The sequence below is a fragment of the Muscardinus avellanarius genome, assembly GCF_963383645.1.
Source record: "Muscardinus avellanarius genome assembly, chromosome: 7".
Classification (NCBI taxonomy): domain Eukaryota; kingdom Metazoa; phylum Chordata; class Mammalia; order Rodentia; family Gliridae; genus Muscardinus; species Muscardinus avellanarius.
Window position 1 is genome coordinate 84,236,841 of NC_137793.1, and position 26,206 is coordinate 84,263,046.

Below are 26,206 nucleotides of genomic sequence, written 5' to 3' on the forward strand. Positions count from 1 at the left end.
TCTGGGGAACAGGGGACAGGAGAAGAAACCAGGAGCTGGAAGAGGGAGGGGCAAAGGTTCCCACAGGGAACTCCTTGGGGCCTCAAGGGCCCTAGTGCCTAGCTCTGCCCAGCTCAGCTCCTGGAACGTCAGCGAGGTTGCGCAAAGAACAGGGAGAGACGGCAGTGCATAGGGTGGGGGAAAGGTTAGGCACAGGAAGCTGTGGGAGAGACAGCCGGCAGTAGGGCCACCCCGATTTCCCCAAGCACACCATTGTTGCTCCTGGGAAAACCTGTTGGTGAAGTCCTAGGTGTTTTATCCAAGAAGGGTCCACCTGAGGTCACCTCGGCCATCCCTCTGCCTGCAGGCAGGCTGTTTTCTCTGTTCCAAGCTGGCTGGCTGAATGGTATGGTCTTTCTTCCAGGGAAACTGAGGCCTGGGGAGGGAGATTGGTTTGTGGGGGCACCAGAGTGGTTTGTGGGGGCACAGGATCAATCTGCTGAGACCAGCTAGGACTTCTGCCCTTGTACTCCCACCTGCGCTTTGCTCGGCGGGGGTGACGGTGACGTCACAGGTGTGGAGTGCCAGCCACGTGCTGGGCCAAGCCAAGCAAAACAGCCGGGGTGAGTGTGTGCATCATCAGAGCCCGAGAAGGAAGGCTTCCAAAAGCAGTGAGTGTGGCGGAAAGACTTGACAGCGGGAAGGGAGGCACCTACTGGATGGGAGTGGGCGGGAAAAACTAGAATAAAACTCTGCTGCAGCGAGGGCCTGAGAGAGAAGGCCCAGGCTGGCACTGGGGAGGGATGCCCCCTCAGCCTCTCCTACTCTGCTTCTCCCAAAGCTTGTAAATGCCCCAGACATGAGCCAGCCCAGGCCCCGCTACGTGGTAGACAGAGCCACGTACTCTCTTGCCCTCTTCGATGATGAGTTTGAGAAGAAGGAACGGACATACCCAGTGGGAGAGAAACTTCGCAATGCCTTCAGGTAAAGTGGCCCAGAGCCCAGACTCCTCTTTCCTCTGCTTCTCACCCAAATCTTCCCTGCTCCAGGGCATGGCTTCTAGACAAGGATCCATAAGACAGGGTGTAGAGAAGCCCTGGAGAGGGAAGGCTCTGAATGCTAAATTTTGGAGCCTACAAGCCCATATGTCCTGAGACCACCACCCCCCTCAAAGAGGAGGGGGGAGAAGTGCAAGAGCCATATAGTTTCCGAAGAGCTATAGGGCATTGCTGACCCCCTGCATGGGGTCTCGTCATAGTCTCGGTCCACTCAAGTCCCTGTTGGGTCTTCCAGGGAGCTTTAGATGAACATGCTACTGCAAGGAGGGGCAGGAAGCATGAGAGAGCCTATTCCCTGGGCCCCCAAAACATCTGAAGCCACCACTGTTCCATGCCCTTTCTTCTCGTGACTTCCTGGATATTCCTTCTTCCACCTGATCCACAGAATTCCTAAAGGTAGCCCTAGATTCCCCGTTTCTCCTGAAGGGGACCCACCAAAGTAAGGTCCTACTACTGGTTTCCAGGTTCCTTCCGCTCTCAGAAGCCTGGACTGTGGTGGTGGGTACCTGGCCTCAAAGGAAGGGGCTGTAGGCAGCAATGTGTGTCCATACCCCAGGAGCTTGGGGCCATGGCTCCCCTCCCCCTTCCTAGACTTCTGGCAGACTTCGCTCGGGCCTGGCTGTGGGCTAACTCCCCTGGGGAAACAGCTGATTCAGTTACCTGGATTGAGGTCACGGGCAGGGACTGAAGTGGAGATGCAGGTGGAACTGGTTCAGGCCGGGGGAATCACCCACTTGAGTTTTTACTAAAAGCCACAGCCCAACCCTGCTTCTCTTGGGGAGGCTCTATCTCTGCCTTGTTGCAGTCAGGCTATGGGTGCCCAGTGTCAGAGCACCCTCCACACAGCTTTGCTCCTCAGACAGGAACCAGCTTTAGTGCCCAAAAAGCTCAAGTTTGGCTTCCTTCTGTGCTGGGAGGACGAGTGGATCTGCTGTTGTCCTAAAATATAAGGATGATGAAAATTAGGGACCCAGAGAACTAACAATGCACGTGATGCTGGCATGAGAGCCTTAGAGATCTCCTGGCACACGGAAGGTACTCCGATAAATATTTGTTGAATGAATGAATGAATGTCTAGAAAGCTAATCTCTCTCTCCACTTCCCTCTTGGCTTCTGGGACCTCTACATAGATGCTTGGCATCTGTGTCCGGCTTTTCCTTCAGATTTCAGATTTTCTCAACATATGGTGGAGTTGCAAGTAAGGCCCAGTGTGTCCTAGCCCTTGAATGGATGGTTATTGTTTCTCCAGCCAGCTGTCCAGTTCTCTCTGCCACAAATGAACCTCCTAGAGAGCTGCAGAAGGGCTGGTCCTCTCCTAGGACAGGGCTTTAGAGATGCACGAAGTGCTTTGTCACATCGAATCCCTTTGCAACATCCTAGGGTTGGGAGAGGCACCTGCAAACCCCAGAGAAGCCTGGGCAGTCAGAGGCCGATGGCAGTGCCATTCCACAGAGTTGGGACAGTAAATCTACCTGGACTTTCTGGGACACAAAGCATTGCCTGTGTTGGTTTCAGTCTTGGGTGACATCCAGGGGACCCAGTGTCAGGGAAACTATTGTTGAGTAACAGCAAAGAGCAGGAATTGGTGCCGGGCAGGAAAGGAAGTCTAATCAGAGAAGGCCAGTGAGTCACCAGATGGGCCTTGAGTATTTGAGTTCCCTCATCTGGGAAAGAAAAGCAAATGCCACCCACCCTCTTCAGTCATCAATCCATTGGCTGTCACCCTTGAGTTTGTAAGCGCCTTCTCCTGCCGCTCCTGAGCTACTATGAAAAGACCTCAAGGCCTTCGACAAACAGAGAAGGGATCAGCTCTCTCTGCTGCATGTTGGCCAATGAATGGCTCTTCCATTCTTCTCTCCTCTGCCAGCACATTAACCAGGGAAGAGCTCCAGTAATGGAGCCATCACATGTATAGGTCAGCGGGTCAGCAGATGTGCACCCCTCAGGGAAAACAGAGCCTTCCTTTTGGGGGAAACTCAGGGGGAAAAGGAAGCAGGCAGCTCCTGCCACACTGATTTTTAATACTAGCCATCTATTCCCTTATTCATTCATTCTTTTATTACCAAGGACACCTCTGTAATACTCGAGGTGCACAAGGAAGAACAAGAAAGGCAGACTTCTTGCCATGGTGGGATTTGCTACCTAGAGACAGGTGAAAAGCAATTAATCACATCCCAGGATGCACTCAGAGCTGCAGGAGCCCAGACAAGGGCACGCAGGCCTGTGCTCCATCAGACACAAGCTCAGAGAAACCTTTCCTGGAAAAAGGCCGAGCCAGGGGTGGACCTGATCCCCCAGAAAGCTGAGCCTCCATAAAGTCCACACCTTGAAGCTAAGCCCGTAGACTTCCCAGGTGAGCCGCAGGCCATGAAAACACCTCTAGCTGATGCCCAGAGTGTGACAAGCTCTCCAGTGTGGCTAGGCAGTTTCCTATCTGAGAGCCTAGTGGCCTATGAATGAATGAATGAATGAATGAATGAATGAATGAGGTAGTATCATCTCTCTCCAACTTACCCTTTTCCCCTGCAGATGCTCCTCGGCCAAGATCAAAACCGTGGTGTTTGGGCTGCTGCCTGTGCTCTCCTGGCTCCCCAAATACAAGATCAAAGAATACATCGTCCCCGACCTGCTGGGTGGACTCAGTGGAGGCTGCATCCAGGTGCCACAAGGTGAGGGGGCCCCTCACCAGGCCAAGCTGCTGTTCTCATTCTTCTCTCCACCTGCACCCCACCCTGCTGTGACCCCATGAGCCAACTGTGCTCCTGAGCCTGCAATCTCTTGGTCTCCCCACAGGCATGGCATTTGCTCTGCTGGCCAACCTCCCTGCAGTTAACGGCCTCTACTCCTCCTTCTTCCCCCTCCTGACCTACTTCTTCCTGGGGGGTGTGCACCAGATGGTGCCAGGTAAGGCCTTTCTCCTTCTGGCAGGCAGGATGACCTGGACCTTAAGAACTAGTGGTATGGAGAAGGGGCTTCAGGTTCCGCTGCATTCTCCTAGAGTTGATGTTGGCTGGTACTGAAGGGAAGGTAACTGTGTCCGTCCCAGGTCCTCGGTGACCTTGGAGAAGTCACTGAGCCCTTGTGAGCTCGGTCAGCGTGACCTGTGCTAGGTCCCTCCTAGACAGAGAGGAGGCCTTGGCAGAACAAGATACACCATTAGCTAAACATGCTAAACAGATGTGAGAAATCACTGTCCAATGCTCAAGCTGGCCCCAGCAGGCTACTGCAAGGACATTTAGAATTCTCTGGTGCTAAGTGAGATGGAGAAATAGGCCTTGTCCACAAGGGATGGTTGGGGCTCGGGTTCTCTGGTGCTTCCACATCGGTGTCCTCGTGTACCCCACACAGGCAAGGTGAACGCAGGTTGGAAAGCAAAGGTGGTGGCTAGATGTGAGTCGTGCTTGTGTATAGAGAGACATGGTGGAGGTGTGGGGGCCGGGACACATTCCTGAGCCCCTTATTGGTTTCCATGATGTGTTTCAAACCTCTGATTTTTGCTGGCTGGGTGGGACACTACAGGTACCTTTGCCGTTATCAGCATCCTGGTGGGTAACATCTGTCTGCAGCTGGCCCCAGAGTCGAAATTCCAAGTCTTCAACAAAACCAGCAATGAGAGCTACGTGAACACGGCAGCCATGGAGGCAGAGAGGCTGCATGTGTCCGCCACACTTGCCTGCCTGACTGCCGTCATCCAGGTGAAGACCACGGCCCCCAGCTCCTGCCCTAAAGCCCCAGTGTGATGTTAAATATAATTTAGGGCTCTACCTCCTCCTTCTTCCCCATCCCACAATCAAAAACGACCTGAAAATTTTCAGAGCATCTTCTCACCTATGTCTAACACGACCATAACTAAGATCAACAATGGCACCTGTTAAAACTGTTCTGAGCTTAAAATCTGCCCAAGAGGCTCGCAGCCTTTCTCCACTGCCACTTAGAAAAACCCAAATCTCTGCCAGCATCCCTCATGCCCCTCCAGCCTCCTCTGTCCCAAGTCACAGCAACAGGTGCACAACATAAACACCTTCTACCAAGAAAAGCAAAGGATTCCTCTAAGGTTTAGGAAGGGAAGCACAGCAGCCTCAGTGAGCACCCTTCATTCACTCATTCATTCATTCACTCATTCATTCACTTAATGTTTTTTTGATTGTTTTGCTGTGCCAGGAACTGGGCTAAGCCCTACGGATGTAAAGATAAGTAAGAAAGAGGCTCAGTTCACAAGTTGTTCCCAGCCAGGCAGAGGAAGTAGCCATGTCAACAGATAAATTTGTGTGCAGTGAGATAAGCAGCAGGGATGGAGCTAGGTAGAAATCACTGCAGAGACTCAGAAGAAAGGGCCAAAGAAGACCTCAAGGAGATGACATTTGACCTCAGTCTGAAAGGTTGAACAGAAGTCAACAGAATGAACAGGTGCAGAAGGATGGTCCCTGGAGAGAGAATCGCAAACCAAAGCACGGAGGTCTGAGAGGTAGTCTGACTAGGGATCAGCGAGGGGTTTGATGTAGCTGAGGGGGTAGAGGGCCAGAGAATAGACCAGAAAGGTAGGAAGAGGCCAGATAATGAAGTCGGGTCTGTTCCCCAAGCAGTAGCTTTTTAGTGCAATTGCAGTTGATTAGGCTCACTGGGGTGGCAGAGAAGACAGCTGGCTGGGAGGTGGATTTGAATCAAGTCAGGGACCTGCTGGGGAAATGGCAGAGACCCAGGTAGGAGAAACAAGGGCCTAGACCAGTGTGGTAGCCATGAAGAGGGAGATTGGGGTGGACCTAAGGAACATTTTGCCATGAGCATTAACAGAGTCTGGTGACAGATTGGATGTGGGAGGTGAAGGAGGATGACTCTCAAATTTTCAGTTGGGCAACCAGGTGTGTGATGGTATCATCTACTGAGAGAGGAAGCTCTGGGTGAGGATCAAGTTTATTTTCCAGATAAAGAAATTGAAGTGGCACCGGTTCATGCCTTACAAGACACAAAAGCCTGGTGGAGACACACAGAGCACAGAGAAGGACAGAACAAAGTTGCAGAGGGCTCATTTCCCTAGAGCCACGGCTCTCCTGGCGCTGCCTGGGGCTCCAGGCCTGGGTTTGCACTGGGCAGGTTGCAGAAGCAACTGGCTTATCTTGGTCTTCCCCACCACCCCTTTCTTCCTCTCAGATGGGCCTGGGCTTCATGCAGTTCGGCTTTGTGGCCATCTACCTCTCGGAGTCCTTCATCCGGGGCTTCATGACGGCTGCCGGCCTGCAGATCCTGATCTCGGTGCTCAAGTACATTTTCGGACTGACCGTCCCCTCCTACGCAGGCCCAGGGTCCATCGTCTTTGTGAGTCTGGGGGTGCGCCCTGCTAATGAGGAAGGCCTTGAGCAGACGCAGAGCAGAGGTTACTTTTTAGGAAGTTACGGGCTGCTTATTCTGAGATGTTCTCAAGCAAGAGCTGGCTGAGGCACCCTTCAGAGAGGATACTGCGGAGGGGACTCCCGGCATGGGAGGGGCTGTTGAACACATGTCCTTGAGGGCTCCCTGAGGCCGTCTATGGTTCGTCCCCACAGAAAAGGAGATGCAGACACTTCAGTTCCCATTCCCTGGAGATGCAGACGCTAACAGTTCCCTCTCTGCCTGGGAAGTCTTTCCTTTATCCCTCCTTAAGTTGAAACTCATAGAGAAATAGAAAGTATTTCTATCCTAAACGAGATCCCAGTTAGCCCTGTGGAAGAGGGTGGTGTAAAGCGAGACAGAAGGCCGGGGTTGGCCTTCTGCCTTCCTGCACCTCTGTGGACATTGGTGGCATCTCTTCCCTGGTTTGGGCACCCGGGAATGGGGTAGTGTGGGAAGAAAGGGTGGGGGGCCTGTGAGCATGATGCTCTCTCCCCCAGACCTTCATTGACATTTGCAAAAACCTCCCCCACACCAACATCGCCTCGCTCATCTTCGCTCTCATCAGCGCTGCCTTCCTGGTGCTGGTGAAGGAGCTCAACGTTCGCTACATGCACAAGATCCGCTTCCCCATCCCGACAGAGATGATCGTGGTAAGGACCTTGTCTGGGGCCAGCTGGAGAGCCCCAGGATAGAGGGGCTGTGAGACCAGGAAGCCAGCTCCGGCCAGGCCCAGGGGAACCCCTACCCACTCCTTACCCAGCCCCTCCACCGGCAGCAGGTGGGACAGGAGGTCACGTGTGAATTCCCTCGGTGCTCCTGTACACGGCACGTCCTCTCTTCCCGCCTCTTAAGTTCTCCCTCTCCCTCACCCTTGCTCAAAGGAGACAGGAGTGGGATTGGGGGCCCCCAATAAAAAGGGGACCCAAGTTACAGCCAATCCCCATTCTCCACTTGGGGGTTTGCAGGTGGTGGTGGCAACAGCTATCTCTGGGAGCTATAAGATGCCCATAAAGTACCACATGCAGATCGTGGGAGAGATCCAACAAGGGTGAGTCCTGGTGGCCCAGAACACTTGCCCTGCCCTTTTCCCCTCCCCACCAAGGCCCGGGATTAGACAGAGATGAGACGATCTCTATGCTCATGAACTAGACACTGTATGACACTGACCACCTGCGAATTATTACTATTCCTTATAACCAAAAAGAGCCGCCCAAAAGCCAATGCTGGCTGCTTTCTGAAAACTGCATCATAACCACTACACTCCCTTGTAAATCTCACGCATTCGGTGCCATTAAACAGAGCCTCTCTGGCCAGCCCTTGCTGACCCTTTGCTCTAATGCATTAGCTTTTCTTATCCATGCAGAAAGGAAGCTATTAGGATCAACCAAATTCATCAAGCACCCACGCTGTGGCAAGCACGGTGCTCATCCTGCAGATGGGGCAAACCTCGTCCTGCAGAGTTAAGAAGGCATGGGAGGGACGGCCTCATAGCACGGGGGCTCTGTGAGTCTGTACACTAGTGAGTGTAGAGCCCAGAATCTGAACATGAACAAGGCCCTACTACCAGCCTGTGACCTGGACAAGTTAGGTCCCCTAAGCCTCTGCTTCCTCCTTTGTGAAACAGGAGCAATGGTTCCTGCCCTCCAGGGTAGCAGTGGGTAAGAGTGCTTGGGATAAGTTATGCAAAGATGCCCGCACACAGTGGAGGCCAGGCTTGCCCTGAGAACTGACAACGAACTCTCTCTCCTCACCCCCCTGGACACTGCTTCCTTTCTGGCTCCTTGGCAGGTTCCCCACTCCGGTGTTGCCTGTGGTTTCACAGTGGAAGGACATGATAGGCACAGCCTTCTCCTTGGCCATCGTGGGCTATGTCATCAACTTGGCTATGGGCCGGACCCTGGCCAACAAGCACGGCTATGATGTGGATTCTAACCAGGTAGCTTCGACCACCCTGGACGGGATGAGCCAACAGAGGCCTGCAAAAGATATCTTGGGCCGGGCGTGGTGGCACACGGTTGTAATCCCCACGCTTGGGAGGCGGAGACAGGAGGATTGCGCAGGTTCAAAGCCAGCCTCAGCTACTTAGTGAGGCTCTCAGTAACTTAGTGAGACCCTGTTTCCAAATAAAATATATTTAAAAAAAAAAAAAAAAAAGCTGAGCATGGTGGCGCACGTTTGTAATCCCAGATTTGGGGAGGCTGAAACTGTAGGATTGCGGTTCGAGGCCAGCCTCAGCTACTTAGGCCCTCCGCAACTCAGTGAGACCCTGCTTCAAAATTTAAAAAAAGTAAAAATAGGGCTGGGGGTGTAGCTAGACGGTCAAATGCCCCTGAGTTCCATCCCTAGACCCACACACACACACACACACAAAAAAAAAAAAAATAGGTCTGGCTCTCTGAGCTGAAGTGAGGCAGCAAGAGACCCCAAGAGGCTGACCTCCTCTTGACTGGTGGTGTGTGACCTTGTAGCAGCCGTCACTCTCCAGGCCCAGGCCCAAGATCCCATTTGCACAGCTGACTACATTCTGTTCCCACAGGAAATGATCGCCCTGGGCTGCAGCAACTTCTTTGGCTCTTTCTTTAAAATCCATGTCATTTGCTGTGCTCTCTCTGTCACTCTGGCTGTGGATGGAGCTGGAGGAAAATCCCAGGTGAGCCCTGGGCATGGCACTGGGGTGGTAATAGATCAACTGTCCCAGAGAAGCCCAGGCCCCGCAGGCCAGGCTGGCTCTGCCCAGCCTTCCTTTTCCCAACTTAGTCTCATCTCCATCAAAGGCACCCATGGGAAGTCAATCAAGAGCAAGGCTTCCACCCCTGCCCACTCCTCCCCACTCTTTCTCTGAATAGGTGGCAAGCCTTTGCGTGTCTCTGGTGGTGATGATTACCATGCTGGTCCTGGGGTCCTATCTGTACCCTCTCCCCAAGGTAAGAGCCTAGCTGGAGACCAGAGGACGGCGAGAGGGTCGGGTAAGAGCGATCCCTAGGAGTTGGATAGCACTTCGCAGATTACAAAGTGCCGTTATTGTCAGGCTTAGGCTCAATCACAACTTGTGGGTTAGACAGCACAGATCTACCTCATTCTCCCCATTTCACAGGAAAGGGAGATGAGGTTGAGAGAGTTAACATGATCTGTCAAGACGGCCTGCAGTGCAGGGCTGGTCTCAAACTCCAGCCCCTTGGCCTCAGAGTCTGCTGCCCAGGCAAGCTGTACAGATCCTTCCAAGTGCCAGGCACTCATATAGCAAGGCTAGGAAGGCTTAGGCATGGGCAGTTTAGGGGCAAAAAGAAAGAGAAAGGACAAAGAGAAGAGAGGGGCAAGATAAATTCCATTCTGTAGCAGCTGTACTTTCAAGATCGAGTACAGAGATTTGGGGCTCTGCTGGGGGAAAGTTCTGGAACTCCAGCTCTGTCCTGACGGTCTCCAGGGTCAAGTATTTAGAAAAGGTAGAAAGAGAGGTGCCCTAAGTGACAAGGAGCAATGTTCTGCTTCTCCAGGCTGTGCTGGGAGCCCTGATAGCTGTCAACCTCAAGAACTCCCTCAAGCAACTCACAGACCCTTACTACTTGTGGAGGAAGAGCAAGCTGGACTGTGTAGGTATTGGGCAGTGTCTGGGCACCCATTCAGGTCACAACCGCTCCTCTAACCCCACGGGCCTAGCCTAACCATAAGCCCTCTGGTCCTGCTGCTCTCTAATTAGCATAGCTGAGCCGCTGAGAGTCCATACTTTGGAGACATCCTATACTCAAATTCTAACTCACACACACCTATAATCCCAGTACTTGGGAAGCTGAGATATCACAGATTTGAGGCCAATCTCAACAACTTAGTGACACCCACAGTAATTAATGAGACCCCGTTTCAAAGTAGGCTGGGGATCTAGCTCAGAGGTAAAATGACTCTAAGTCTAATCCCCAGTACAAAAAAAAAAAAAAACCTAACTCAGCCATTCACTGGCTCTCTGACAAATAGAAATAATCTCTCCAAGTCTCATCTTCCTCATCTGTGAAACGGCTATTTTTACTCTATAACTCCTAATGTTTCTTGAGGAAGAAATGATATGTTAACTGCACATCATCTGAATTGCATCTGTGCTCAATAAAACTAAGATATTATTGTTATTTTTATGATATTTTTAGTTCCAAAAAACAGCAAGATAAAATAATTTTGTTAAAAGGCCTAGAATATAGAGCCAGAGGACCAGAGTCTTGAGAAAGTTACTAGACCTCTCCGGAGTTGTAGTTCCTCATCTGTAAATGGGAGTCAGAGTCATGGCTGCGTCATGCACGGGTTCTGAGGATTAAATGAGATGACAGTGAGAAAGCACCATGAAACCATAAACAATCTGGAATCATGACTTATCTCCATGATTAGTCACATATTCCAACTGCATCTTCCACTGGGCAATAGCCATGAGGCCATCCTGTATTAATGATGACATTATCTCCATTCAGACCCCACCATAACCCCGAGAGAGGTTTTACTGACCTCCTTTAAAAATTATGAGACTGAGGCTCAGAATGGTTAAGTAAATCATCACAGGCCACAGAGGAAGTAAGGGTGGAAACCTCAGTTTGTGACTCCAGACCTCTGGGCTCTCCTGTCTCCTGGAAGAGGAAGGTTTACCCACACAGTGCTGGGAAGGAAATCCTCAGAGCCAGACCAGTGAGCATTTCGTCAGGTTCCTTAGTAAACAGTTCCTTAGTAAACAGGGTCCCAGTGAGCAAGTTATGGGAATAGGAAGAAAAATGATACCCTAATTCCCAGCCCAAAGACCTGCTTTTACCATATCCCAATGATCTCTAGGGCACTGGCCCCGTGTATTCTTGTGTGTGTGTGTGTGTGTGTGTGTGTGTGTGTGTGTGTGTGTGTGTTACTGGGGATTAAACCCAGAAGTAGTCTATCTCTGAGATACACCCCCAGCCTTATTTTTACTTTTTTATTTTAAAACAGGGTCTCCTAAGTTGCTGAGACTGGCCTCAAACCTGCCATCCTCCTGTTTCAGCCTCCCAAGTACAGGAATTACAAGAGTGTGCCACCATGCCCAGCTTTCTGTGTATTCACACAGTGCTTTGTATTTCCACGTGGTCTTCACACAGTTCTCTACAAGAATCAATCCAGACAGACTGATTTCTCCTAGAGGAATTTGAGGGTACCAAAGGGCCCAGAGAGGGCAACCCACACACCAGGACCCGGCCCCAGGCTATCATTTCAGGAGCCTGGTACCTGTCAAGGCATTTGCAGCTTACAGTTAGAAAGGGAGCTCACATTTATTGATCACCCATTAAGTGCCCATCAGAAGAACTTTTGCAATCTTTAACTCTTTAGTCCTTCCATGAAGTAAATATTACTATTACCCTTTATAGATTAGGAAACTTCAGCTCAAACAGCTAATAAGAAAACCAAACTTTTAGTTGGGCGTGGTGGCGCACACTTGTAATCCCAGTACTTGGGAGGCTGAGCCTGGAGGATCTGGGTTTGTGGCCAGCCTCAGCTACTTGGTGAAGCCCTCTGCAACTTAGTGAGACCCTGTTTCAAAATAAAGAATAAAAAATAAGGGGTGTAGCTCGGAGGTAGAATGTCCTTGGATTCCATCCTCAGTACCGAAAACAAACATACAAACAACTTTTTTTTTAATTTATTTTTTGTGGTATTGGGGGGATGGAACCCAGAGGCTTTCTACCTCCAGGCTATACCGTCAGCCCTATTTTATACTTTATTTGGAAACAGGGTCTCACTAAGTTGCTGAGAGCCTCACTAAGTAGCTGAGGCTGACTTCGAACCTGTGCGATCCTCCTGTCTCAGCCTCCCAAGTGCTGGGATTACAAGCGTGAGCCACCACGCCCAGCTCAAACAAACAACTTTTAATCCAGATATGTTCAATCCAAGATGTGTGCTCTTGTCATTCTGCCCATGCTGTCTCCCTGTGTCTGCTGGGTTTGCTACATTTTATTTCATTTCATTTTTCCTGGAATGGAAGCCAGAAGCATTCTACCTTTGAGCTACATCCCCAGAACTTTTCTTTTTGTTTTGAAACAAGGTCTTGCTATATTGCTAAGCATCTCACTGTATTTCTAAGACTGTCCTTGAACCCTCAAACCTCTCTCTCTCAGCCTCTCAAATACAGGGATTACAGACAGGTGCCACCATGCCTGGCTGGGAGTTTCTATTTTAAAAATAGGCAAGGGGCTGAAGATATAGCTGAGTGCTACAGTGTTTGTATTACATGCATGCCTCCTTAGGGTCAATCCTCAGCACTATGGGAAAAGGGTAATGTCGGCAGCCACACTCAAACTAAGGGAAATAGGTAAGTATAACCAAAGCACTGCTGGGCATGGTGGCACACACCTGCAATCCCAGAACTTGAAGGGCTGAGGTAGAGGATGGTGGGTTGGAGGCCAGCCTCAGCAATTTACCAAGACCCTCAGCAATTTAGCAAAGGCCTATTGCAAACCAGACATAGTGGTGCATACTTGTAATCCCAGTACTTGTGAAGTTGAGATAGAAGGGTCACGGGTTCAAAGCCAGCCTCAGTAACTTAGTGAGGCCCTCCAAAACTTAGTGAGACTCTTTCAATATAATAATAATAATAATAATAATAATAATAATAATAATAATAATAAAATAGGGCTAGGGGTGTGACTTAGAGGTAGAATAAAATGTTCCTGGGTACAATCCCCAGTAACCGGAAGAAAGAAAGGAAGGAAGAAAGGAAGGAAGACAAGAAGGCAGGCAGGCAGGCAGGCAGGCAATCCTTAAATAAAATAGGGCTGGGGGTGTAGCTCAAAGTTAGAACTCCCCTGGGTTCAATTCCCAATACCATAAATGAATAAGTAAGCAAACAAACAAACAGCTGAGTGTGGTGGCACATGCTTGTAATCCCAGTCCTTGGGAGGCTGAGACAGGAGGGTCACAGGTTCAAAGCCAGCCTTGGCAATATAGGGAGATTTACAGCAACCTAGTGAAATCTTGTTTACAAAGTAATAAATAAAATCAGGCTAAGGAGTGTAACTTGGAGGTAGAATGCCTCTGGGTTCAATCCCTAATGCAAATAAATAAATAAATAAATAAATAAAACCAATACATAATTCATTGCAAAAATGCAATAGGAAAAGAAGGATGGGTCTGTGATTGCACTGGCAGCCAAGTACTTGACTAATCCAGGAAGGCTTCCTGCCTGAAAGAGGCAGCTTTTCTCCCCGGGCCTGCTTTGACATCTCTCTCCTCACAGTGCGTCTGGGTGGTGAGCTTCCTCTCCTCCTTCTTCCTGAGCCTGCCCTATGGTGTGGCAGTGGGTGTCGCCTTCTCCGCCCTGGTTGTGGTCTTCCAGACCCAGTTGTAAGTAACAGCCTCCTGCCTCCCGGGCGTAGCAGAGGTTGCTGGGCGGCCTGCTGAGGGCTCCCACCTCCAGGGCTGGCCTGGCCCACTTGAGCCTGCCACCTCCTGGGCCTGGCACCAGCGGTGCTGCCCGGCCTGAGGAGAGCCTGAGCCAGCCGAGACCATGCACACAGGCTGGGCTGTTTGACTTCCCACATCCCAAAGCCCTGGAAGAAGCCAGTACAGTCTCAGAGGGCTGGGGATACAGAGAGAGTAGGTGCAGAGCAAGTGGGTGAAACCCAACACCCTTCCAGAAGCACCACCACACCCCAAGACCAAAGGGGACCCCACTCAGGAGAGCACCAGGGCAGAGGACAGGATCCATCATGCCTTCCTATAAGAGGATCAAGCCATACAGGCCCAGGGCCCAGAGTGGGTCTGACCCTTGTCAGGGAAAGCCTTGAATGTTGGAGAAACTGACTTCTCTGCTTGAGAACTCCGCACCAGAGAGTGATGGCTCTGGGGACACAACAGCTTGTCATCTTGTGTACCCCACCCTTCCTGTTCCCTGAACCCCAGTCTGGGACCTACATCAAAGGTCTGCCTGTCAATCCCCCAGTAACAGTCTAACCACAGGCCACCAGGCACGTGTCTCCAGTGCAGAATGATGAACATGAACAAGCCAGGAAAAGAGGACAGGATCCTGGCCTGCCCTGCTCTGCCCAGACCCCACCCCAGCATCTTTCAGGCCCACAAGCTATTAGCATTCTCTTCCATCTTTCTTTTCTTTCTTCATTTAGTCGAAACGGCTACGCTCTGGCCCAGGTCATGGACACCGACATTTATGTGAATCCCAAGACCTACAATAGGGTAGGAAATCTAAGCTTATGATTTCTCTCTTTTGCCTTTTCTCCATCCAAGAAGTGTTTAAGTGCCTATAATCCCAGTAATTTGGAGGCTGAGATGGAGGATCCCAGGTTCAAAGTCAGCCTCAGCAATTTAGTGAGGCTGTCAGAAACTTAGCAAGACCCTGTTTCAAAAATAAAATAGAAGCCGGGCATGATGGGGTGCACTTGTAATCCCAGCATTTGGGAGGTTAAGATAGGAGGATCGGGGTCCGCAAACAGACTTGGCTACTTAGTGAGGCCCTTCGCAACTCAGTGAGACTCTGTTTCAAAAAAAATAAAGAATAAAAAATAGGGCTGGGGGTGTAGCTCGGAAGTAGAATGCCCCTGGGTTCCACCCCAGTACCGCAAAAAAAAAAAGATAAAAATAAATAAAATAAAATAGGGCTGGAGTATATCTCAGAGGTACAATGCCCCTGAGTTCAACTTCTAGTACACACACACACACACACACACACACACACACACACACACACGACATTTCTGTGATCTGAGCTCAGTCTTCCCATCACAGGTCCAGGAAATTGAGGGGATTAAGATCGTCACTTACTGCTCCCCTCTCTACTTTGCCAACTCAGAGATCTTCAGGCAAAAGGTGGTTGCCAAGGTAAGTCTCCCTCCTAGGTAATCAGAGGGTCGAAGAGCGAACAGCCAGAAGATGCAAGTAGAAAGGGGCTGGGAAGCCGGTCACAGTGGGGCGCATCTGTAATCCCAGTACTTGGGAGGCTGAGACAGAAGTATTGCAGGTTTGAGAACAGCCTCAGCAATTTAGCAAAAGCCTCAGCAATTCAATGAGACCATGTTTCAAAATAAAAAATAAAAAAGGCTGGGGGCGTAGCTCGGATGAGGGTTTAGCTCAAAGGTAGGATGCCCCTGGGTTCAATCCCAGAACAACAACAGTAGCAAAAGATGGACACGGTGGTGCATGCCTATAATCCCAGTACTTGGGAGACTGAGACAAGAAGATGGCAGGTTCAAGGATAGCCTCAGCAAGTAATGAGACTCTCATCAACCTAGTGCAACCCTACTTCAAAATAAAAACAAAATAGGAAGCCGGGCGTGGTGGTGCACACTTGTAATCCCAGCATTCGAGAAGCTGAGACAGGAGGATCACAGTTCACGGACAGTCTCAGCTACTTAGTGAGGCCCTCTGCAACTTAGTGAGACCCTGTTTCAAAATAAAGAATAAAAAATAGGGTAGGGGGTGTAGCTCAGAGGTCAAATGCCCCTGGGTATCCCCAAACCCGCAAAAAAAAAAAAAAATAGGGATAGGGGTATAGCTCAGCTCAGTGGGAGAATGCCCCTGGGTTAAATCCCAATACCAAAAAGGAGGAGGAGGAGGAGGGAATGAAAGGGGCTGTGAGCCAGGCATTGTGGCACACCCTGTCATCCCAGTACTTGGGAAGCTGAGACAGGAGGGACCAGAAATTTAGTCAGACCCTGTTTCAAAGTAAAAAATTTTAAAAAGGGCTGGAGATATAGCTCAGTGGAAAAAGGCCCCTGGGTTCAATCCCCAGTACCAAAAAAAAAAAAAAAAGGAAAGAAGGAAGGAAGGAAGGAAGGAAGGCCGGCCATACCCTGTATCAAAAAAAATAAAAGGGGATGAAGATGTAGCTCAGTAGCAGAGTGCTTGCCTAGCACATGCAAGACCCTGGGTCCAATCCCCAGTACAACACACCAAAAATAGGATTGCCAGCCAGGCATGGTGGTGCGCGCTTGTAATCCCAGCGCTTGGGAGGATGAGACAGGAGGATGACACAGGTTTGAAGGCAGCCTCAGCTAGTGAGGCTCTGCAACTTAGTGAGACCTGTTTCCAAATAAAGTATAAAAGTATAAAAGAGGTCTGGGAGTGTAGCCTGGAGGTGGAAAGCCCCTGGGTTCCACCCCCCCACCCAGTACCACAAAAAATAAATAAATTTTAAAAAATAGGATTGCCTTGGCTCTCTCCCTACAGACAGGTATGGACCCTCAGAAAGTATTGCTGGCCAAGCAAAAACATGTCAGGAAGCAGGAGAAGAGAATGACACCCGCACAGAAGAGGAAGTCTCTTTTCATGAAAACCAAGGTGAGCAGCCCCATGCTTATTCTGAACCTGCCCCTAGACCTCGGCCTCCAGTGGCCCAAGAGGCAAAGACAGGAAGTCATGAACACTGCCCGGTGGCCACTGAGCAATCTTCTTGGGCTCTGGGCTGTCCCCAGAGGGGCTTCCTCTCTGGGCTGAGTGGGACAAGGCCTCAGGGCCTGTCTAGAAGGGTGCTTTGTCTCTGTACAGTTTATGGGAGACCAGACTTCCCGGCCCTGCCTCAGGAAGGGGCTGTAGGAGAGGCCTTTCCAGTGGGGTTTCCCGGGCCTGGATTTATAGCGCCATACTGAGCTTCTCAACTGCACCTGTGCCCTCCTCACCCCTGACTCTGCCTCCACCCGCACCCCTAGACCGTCTCCCTGCAGGAACTCCAGCAGGACTTCGAGACAGCCCCCCCCACAGACCCCAACAACAACCAGACGCCCGCGAATGGTGCCAGCATATCCTACATTGCCTTCAGCCCCAACACCTCCTCAGCGGTCCCACGTGAGCCCCCAGCCTCTGCCCAGCCCCCCAGTGAGCCTAGTGACACTCTGGCCAGCGTCCCGCCCTTCGTCCCCTTCCATACCCTCATCCTCGACATGAGCGGAGTCAGCTTCGTGGACCTGATGGGCATCAAAGCCCTGGCCAAGGTGAGGCTTCAGGGAGGGGTTGTGTGGACACACACCTGCTCCCCAACATGCCCTTTCCTTGGAGCCCCCATTTCAACAAGCTGAGGGAGGCTCAAGACCCCTAGCATCTCTCCTTTCCCCAGATGAGCCAGTCAGGATGCCCTCTGCTTATCAGGCTCGTGACAACAAATCACTAGAGGGCCACCAGGGCTTCAGGCCCCCTGTGCCACCCCATCCTAGCAAAGGCCACCAGGAACCCACCCAGGGGACCCTGAGCAGAGTCCAGCTCAGCCCTAGTTCCTAATCTCTGGTCCTTTCTGCACTCACTAGCTAATCTGGGAGAGAGAAGTAGCAGGGTTACCAGACAGGCAATCTGGGGACCCCTAAAAGAATGTACCCGTCTGATGATTTTGCAGTGCCCTCCTCCTATGGCAGGGAGTCAGCAAACTTCAGGGTGGCTCAGATGGAGGCTACTCAGGGAGACAGAGGGCTACAGAGAGCTTATAAGCTCCTGTGACCACCAGCCAGGGGCAGAGAAGGCCTCTGCCCAACCTTGGGCCTCCGCCTGCTTCCCTAGCCTGGATCTGAGTCCAGACCTTGGCCACTACAGCCCTCGGCTCTCTGAGCCTCCCTCCTCCTCAGCAATTTCTGCCTGAAGCCACAAAGTTGGAAACGAGATAGAGCTGGGAATCTAAGCTGCTGGAAGAAAAGATCCGGCCCCATAAGGGCCGCAGTGACTTTAAGAGCCCGCCACACTGGCAAAGCCCCATTTCCGCCCCACTTTCCAGAGAAGCCTTCAGCCAACACTCCAGAGTGAAGTGGTGTGCTCTGCTGCTATTTTTATCTTTGGCTGCCAGGGCTCCCCGGGTTGCTTATTTGTTTGGCTTCCCCTCTGAAGTACATTTTGTGAGTCACTTTTGAGACCCACTCAGAACATTCCTTTCCTTTTGCTCCTCCCCACCCCCCACCCAACCCCCTCTCAACGCCTACAGCTGAGCTCCACCTATGGCAAGATCGGAGTCAAGGTCTTCTTGGTGAACATCCATGGTAAGAAATGGGGACACTGAAAGGCTGGCCAGGGGGGATGGGAACGGGATGGTGGGTATTGAATAAGAGCACCCATATTTCCCCAAAACTACTGCTTGCTCATAGGAGCTGCAGATACAAGTCAAAAGAAACTGGTCAGATTGCATCAGTAACCAAATGAGGGAGCTGGGCATGTTGGCACACACTTACTTGTAAGCCCAGCACTTGGGAGGCTGAGACAGAAGGATTGAAGGTTCGATGCCAGCCTCAGCTACTTAGTGAAGCCCTCTGCAACTTAGTGCGACCCTGTCTCAAAATAAAAATATTGTTGAGGTGTAGCTTGAAGCAGAATGCTTCTGGGTTCAATCCCTAGCACTGCAAAAAAAAAAAAAAAATGGGGGGGGGTGAAGTTGAGAACAGAGAGCCAGGATTCTAATTTGCTATGTATCCTGAGCAGAGTCACTTTATCTGCGTTGAGATCCATTTCCACCCGTGACAAACTTGGGGTCCTCTCCAGAGCAGAACGTCCATGAATCTGTAGAAGCATGGAGCACACACACACCTTAACCACAGATACACAGCCTTCAGAGCATGCAGTCTCCAAGGTGCATTGCACAGACCCAAGGACATGGCTACAGTGCAATGAACGGTCACGGATGCACATACACCAGGGAAGGAATGAGAAAATACTGTATGCACAGACATGAACGATGAGAAAGGGCATGCTATAGTGTGCGCGCGCGCGCACGCACACACACACACACACACACACACACACACACACACACACACACAGCTATCCAGCAACAAGGCTGCATGTCCCAGGTCTGCTCTGCGAAGACTCAACTCAGGGGAGATGTACCACACACTGAAAATTGCAGGAAAGTTCTAGGTAAACACAAAGAAGAACGGGCCTAAGGCATTGAATTGGCAGCAGCTTCTTCATGGACACATTAGCCTTTCCCTCTCAAATCACCAAAAAGTACCCAACTGGTTCCTTCTGCCCTGGGTTGAAAGCTCAGTGTCCTCAAGCTCATGTTGCCCTCTGCTGTCCAGAGCTGATGTTGCAGTGCCAGCGCCATGCTGCCCCCACCCCACCACCCGGAGCACAAACCCAGCTGTCCCCCCAACCACCCCGGCACTGGCCTCACCGTCCTCCCCCAGCGCCAACCCCCAGTGGCTGTTACCTTCCTGAAGGTGATCTTGCCTCCTTCCAGCCCAGGTGTACAATGACATCAGCCACGGAGGAGTCTTTGAAGATGGATGTCTAGACCGTAACCATATCTTCCCCAGCATACATGACGCAGTCCTCTTTGCCCAAGCAAATGCCAGAGAAGTGGCCCCAGGACACAGCTTCCAAACGGTGAGGTCCCTATGCCTGGAATCCAGGGCTCCAGGGCACTGAGGTGGCAGGACCAAGGAGCGCTGGAACGGATGCAGGCCTGGCGGCACACAGTTGCCATCCCAGTACTGGGGAGGCTGAGACAGAGGAGCGCAGGTTCGAGGACAGTCTCAGCAACCTAGTGAGACCCTATTTCAAAACAAATAATTTAAAAAGGGTTGGGAGTGTAGCTCAGAGGTAGAATGCCCAAGTTCAATCTCCAGTACCACAAAAAGGGAAGGAAAAAAGGAACAAAAAAGGAAAGAAGGAAAGGAGAAGCTCTGAGTCCCAACATGAATTCTGCCATTTAAACTTTTCTTTTCTTTTTTTTTTTTTTTCTTTTTCTTTTTTGTCAGTACTGGGGATGGAACCCAGGGGCATTCTACCTCCGAGCTATACCCCAGCTCTATTTTTTATTCTTTATTTTTAAACTGGTTCTCACTGAGTTGCAAAGGGCCTCACTAAGTAGCTGAAGCTGTCCTCGTAGCTGAGGCTGTCCTCTAACCGCGATCCTCCAGTCTCGGACTCCCAAATGCTGGGATTACAAGCGTGTGCCACCACACCCAGCCATTTTAACTTTTCTGAATCTTGGTGTCCTTGCTTGTAGAATTGGCACCACCAGCTACCATTGCCTGCTTTACAGGGCTTTTCTTTTGGTTTTGATTTAAGATTAAACAATAATTCTATATTTTATGTCACTGTAAAGCTCTTTGTATATTGTAAAAAAAAAAAAAAAGATCCTTTGTTAATATCAGTTTTCTCACTTCACAAACACCCAAAGCATAGCACACTGTGCCCGCATTTGGCAGTGCTCACCTGCTTCCTGAAAGGGCCTCTGGGGAGGGAGAGGGAGAGCCTGCCTGTTCCAATTTAACAGAGCTTGGAGATTTCAGGCTGGTGATAGATAAAGAGGCTGAGGCCAAGCTTTGTCTCAGCGTCTTGACATTTAATTTACTAGCTCAGTAAGTAGTATGCAAATGACGTACAAATAACATTGTCAAGGACCCTAGAAAGCTGAGGAGCCAGAAAAAGCCCATTCCACTGGGGTCCCTGCCCCAGTCTCCATGGCCGCCTCTCACCCCCCAGGCTCCTTCCCAGCCCAGCCCAGCCCCTGCCCTTGACCTTCCAAGACTGTGCCACCATCCCCATAAAACCTTCCCCTGCCCGCCATGGGTCATAAGAAAGACTTTTCTGGCACCAGAGCAACGATTTGCTCTTTGCCTTCAGAGATGGATGAAGGTGAAGCCATCTGTTCCAAGTGCTGAAAGGCTGCCCAGGAAAACACAGGGCCTCACGCTGCCCTCCACACTGAGAGGGGAGCTCTGGGGAACAGCGGGCTTTCCTGCTTCAGAAACCTCAGAGCAAGCAGGGAGACTAGAGGTGCGGCTTCATTATTTGTCATGGCACCAATAATGTCCACCTTTCACAGCTTATACATATTTATTATTTATACATTTATAAATTATTATATTATAGATAATATGTATTTACTAACTCTAGAATATTTTCACATATATAAATTATACACACTCCTTGTCAAATGTCAGGGAGAAAGCAGACAAAGCTAGTCCGATAATCCTACCTTTTAACGGAAGAAAGAAATCCCCCAAGGTCAGGGCACTGGCCCATCATCCCTGTAGCTGGGGAACCTTCCCTGCCTCTAAGGGCCCACGAAGGATGGCGGGCCCCCATGTCGAAGGCATCCATACACACCTTCCTGGTATAAGGGGGAAGATAGTTTTGAATCCTCTGAGGCAGGTAAGGCAGGCAAATTAAGGACAAGATCAAGAGCTGCCAGAAATCACGGTGCCCCCCCAGCCTGCCCTGCGTCCTTCCTGCCGCCCCACGACAACTCCCTTGTTGAGTCACTGAGCCCACTGTGCGCTGCTCCCTCCCTCCAGGCTCCAGGGGACACTGAACTCTCCTTGTGCGATTCAGAAGAGGAGAACCCCACCTACTGGGACTTAGAGCAGGTAAGTAAAGGCACAAAAGGTGAGTGGGGGGAGAGATCTCCAGTTCAAGGTGTTTGCAGGGCTCCCCCCTCCAGGTAACTCCAGAGCTCTCACCTTGAAGGCAACAAATTTTCATCCTCACCTGTCTTTTAACAGCTGATCTTAATTCTTTTCAGTCCCTGAAAGGCATCCTGGGGGAAGGGAAAGTTGCTGGACCATGTTCTAGAAAAGTGATATTCATACTTAACTCCCCAGGGCATCAACCCTGTGATCTCAAGCAAGACACCTGACACCCCTGGGGCTTTTATCACCTGTAACATAAGGGAAACGTGGGTGATACTTGTCCTCCATGAGACTGGCAGGAGGAGCATTTGATCATTCATTAATTCAATAGGTATTTATGGGGCGCCTTCCACTTTCCTGACATAGTTGCAGGGCGAGCATCCAGCAGCAAGCATAACAAAGCCCCCTGCTCTTAGCTCCATTCTGGCAGAATCGAATGAATTCTAGTTACAAATGAATTATCAGAGCCAGGTATAGTGGTACACACCTATAATCCCAGTGCTTGGGAGGTAAGACAGGAGGATCCCAGGTTCAAGGACAGCCTCAGCAAGTAGTAAAATTCTCATCAACATAGCAAGACCCTGTTTCAAAAAAAAAATAAGCCAGGCATGGTGGTGCACACTTGTAATCCCAATACTTGAGAGGCTGACACAGGAGGATCGCAGGTTTGTGGCCAGCCTCAGCTACTTAAGCCCTCTGCAACTTAGTGAGACCCTGTTTCAAAATAAAGAATAAAATAGGGCTGGGGATATAGATTAGACGTAGAATGCCCCTGGGTTCAATCCCCAGTACCACAAAAAAAAAAAAATAATTATTATTATCATTGCATGTGGGCAGGCCTTAAGAACTACAAGATAGGCCTCTATGAGGGGTTAGGGTCCCTACAGAGCCCATGAAAATAAGTACTACTCCAATGCCTTGAATCAAAAAAAAAAAAAAAGACTAGGTTTAGAAAAATCTGGCTTTGCATTTATTAAAAAATAGAATTTCAGCCAGGCATGGTAGCACATGCTTATAATCCCAGTATTTGGGAGGCTGAGACAGAAAGATCTCAGGTTCAAGACCAGCCTCAGCTACTTAGGCTCTCTGCAACTTAGCAAGACCCTGTTTCAAAATAAAAAATAAAAAATAGGGCTGTGGGTGTAGCTCGGATATAGAATGTGCCTGGGTTCAATCCCCAGTACTTTAAAAAGAAAAAAAATAGCATCTGTTTGTGTCTCTTCCCACTTTGGGGTCTGAGTTCCATGTCCCTCTGAGTGCATCTCTCAGTGTGGTGATGCAATGGGGATGTTAGAACACAGAGCTGGAGCCACAGAGATTTGGCAGACTGATTGTTGTTCCCCTTTGGAATCTCCAGCACATTCTAGAAACCCTGCCTAGGACTGAAGCGGCTTATCAAAGCGAGAAAGAACCATACAGCTTTACTATTTCCAAACTTTATAAATAGTGTGACCTTCTGCATGGCCCCCTCTAGTTTCAGCCCTCATTTTGCCTATTGGATAAAGTGAAGCTTAAAAAACACAAACAAACTAGAAGGGACCATGTAGAAGGTCACACAGCACATCAGAGGCAGTTCACAATTCACAGTTAAATTCTAGCACCCTAGCTGGGCATGGTAGCATACACCTATAATCCCAGTACCTGAGGATCACAGGCTTGAGGGCAGCCTCAGCCAGTAGTGAGACTCTCGTCAACCCAGGGAGATTCTGTTTCAAAATAAAAACAGGAGCCGGGTATGGTGGCAGATGCTTGTAATCCCAGTAGTTGGGAGGCTGAAACGGGAGGATTACAGGTTCAAAATCAGCCTCAGGAACTTAAGTGAGGCTCTCAGCAACCTAGTGAGACCCTGTTTCCAAATAAAAAAATAAAAATCAGGCTGAGGATATAGCTCAGAGAATGCCTCTGGGTTCCATCCCTAGTACTAAATAAATAATAAAATAAATAAATAAAATAAAATAGGACTGGAAGGTGTAGCTCAGAGGTAGAATGCCCCAGGGCTCAATCTGACACCTTCCTTCCTCTCCCCTACACACACACACACACACACACACACACACACACACACACACTGTCTTTTTCCGGCCACCACTTGATTACAGTCACTCTGACACCCCAACATGTCTAACGTTTTCTCTTCCTCTCCTGCCTCCTTCCTGCGGCCCCTCAGGAAATGTTCGGGAGCATGTTTCAAGCTGAGACCCTGACGGCTCTGTGAGGGCCCAGCTGGTCCCCACGCTGCTTCCAGAATGCCTGGCACCTGGACCTTCCATCAAAGATAAGCCCGAGATCACAGGGAGTAAAGGGAGAAGAGACTGTGTCTGCTGGGACTCTGGCCTTTCTCTCCCCTTTGCCTAGTCTCTTTTCTTCTCCCCTTCCCTGCCTTCCCTCCCTGCATCTCTAAAAGAAGCCATCTCAGTAACAGGAAGAGCCCGTTCCCGCAGGGCAAGAGTCTGGTGAATACCCCTCTTCACCCTTCTGCGGACCCCGGGTCCTGGCCAGCAGTGAGCCTGCCTCCTGCACACTCACCATGCCCTGGTTGTGGCAGCTGATGGTCACCTTGACTTCCAGACTTTAAGAGTGAACCAAGAACAAAAGGCCAAGTACAACTGGGCTGACCCAGTATGCAAGCTTCCAAGAGTCCTGTGGCCTACATGGTTTGGCGTCAGAGGGTGTCTGGCTGTCCCAGGACAGAGGGATGAACTTGATGAGGATGCCAGGACTTGCCCTCCGCAGTCCCAGCTCTGCACCCCCTGGACCATGTGTCTTCACAACTAAGAGTCTGTCTTGGTGACTCTCCCTGTTCCTCATCCCAAGGCTGGCACAACATCCACTGCTGTTCAATAGCCAGGGCCCTCGGGACCACCAGAACGCCCTCCCCAGAGGCAGCCCACCAAGGGACTGCCTTGGCCTCCTAAAACATCGCTCCCCACTCCATGGCCATGCGGGTTGCTCCCTTCCACTTGAGCCTGAGTAGGAACCCAAAAGAGTGGAAGGTAGCTGGCCAAATCCTCTGACAACCTAGCAACAGATACCAGTTATCTGTACAAAAGCTTTTGGGAATCTTTCTTGGTACTAGAGACTTGGAAAGGGGGGTGCTATTGCCAACCCCAGGGCAAGCTGGTGGGACCAGGGCTCTAACAGCCACCCTGACCTACAGGTCTACCAGGGAATTTCCTCCCTTTAGGAAATCTGCCTTGTCCTTCTTCACTTGGCAGAGAAGAGCCAATTGTTTTAACTCTCCTTTATCGGCCTGTAGATCAGAGCCATGATGGGATCCTTCTGCCAGGAAAGAGAGAAAGCCCTCGTGAACCAAGCCCTCCCCAACTGGGTGCAAATCCAGAGAAAGGCTGATCTGGACCGGGTCTTCCCCAACCTGGGGACCTGAGGCCATCTTTCTCTAGGAATGATGCAAATAGGGGTTGGGCTCTCCGTGTGTATAAGAAGGCCATTAGGAGAACACCCCCATGTGCAAGTGTTTTGTAAAAATTCCATGAAAGTACACAGAAACTCTCTGGCTTCTCCTCACTGTTGCTCCAAAGTGCCTTCCATTTAATGAACTCTGCCCTAACAGGTTGGGCTGGCCCAACCTGGGAAAACTTCCCAATTTCTTAATTTCAGCCTGGCCTGCATTCTGTGTCTCTGTTGAGTAAGCTAGTCAGCTAGCAAGTCTTCTTAGAGTTAAAGGAGAGGGTGCTGAGCCAACACATTCTTGGCTCACAAGCATTGCTTCTCTGTGAATTCATTATGCCATCCGGCTGCCAATGGAACTCAAAACTTGGAAGGCGGAAGACAGTGTTATCTGGGATTCACCGTGCCCAGCACTCCAAGTGCCAAATTCCAGGAGGACAAGAAACTTAGCCAATGACAACTCACCCTCCCCTACTCCACCTCCCTCAAAGTCCGGCCCAGGCTCAGGAGGTGGGGAAAGGTCACAGAGCTCAGGACAGCCCAAGTCAGTCTCCCTTTGAACCAAGTGTCCAGATTCCCTGGGGACTTGATGGAGTGACCATTAACCCTCAGGCCAGCCCCACAGCTGAAGGGGGTTGCTGACTCAAAGTGGCCTGGGGTTGGAGCTCCAGGAGGGATGCACAACAAGTACTAACAGAGCCCAAGATGAAGGCGCGATTGGAAACACTTGTGACAAGGGAAGACACTGAAGAAAACTTCAGTGCTGAGATATTGTAGAAAGAACACAAAGGTCACCCAGACCGCTCTTCTGGACATGACTGAGGCAGGCAGGAAGGGGCATGGTAGCAAAATAATCCAGAATTTCAATACTTTGGAATGTTCTTAGTGATACTGACCTGTGATGATATGATTCTCAGGGAGCACTGGGAACCTTATCTCTTGAGATATTTGTGTAATTTATTTAATTTAAATGCTATTCTCCTTTTGTTCATTTTGGTAATAAAGTGGTTTTGAAATGTGAATGCATGCACATGTTTGGGAAGTGCTATAGAGAGGCCA

At 50.3% G+C, this 26,206-nt stretch overlaps 1 protein-coding gene across 1 annotated transcript; it reads left to right on the top strand.

Annotated features, from left to right (window-relative positions):
• Window positions 1-838: 838 nt before the first annotated feature.
• On the top strand, window positions 839-23,954 carry SLC26A9 (solute carrier family 26 member 9; the record flags this gene model as incomplete). Its single annotated transcript, XM_080698362.1, has 20 exons — window positions 839-963; window positions 3,567-3,706; window positions 3,831-3,941; window positions 4,557-4,732; window positions 6,186-6,350; window positions 6,902-7,054; window positions 7,370-7,452; window positions 8,193-8,340; window positions 8,941-9,054; window positions 9,251-9,328; window positions 9,899-9,994; window positions 13,633-13,739; window positions 14,519-14,588; window positions 15,138-15,230; window positions 16,578-16,688; window positions 17,057-17,338; window positions 18,310-18,364; window positions 19,561-19,706; window positions 21,626-21,697; window positions 23,907-23,954. The coding sequence occupies 20 exons, from the start codon at window positions 839-841 to the stop codon at window positions 23,952-23,954; spliced, it is 2,373 nt and encodes a 790-aa protein (XP_080554488.1).
• Window positions 23,955-26,206: the final 2,252 nt, after the last annotated feature.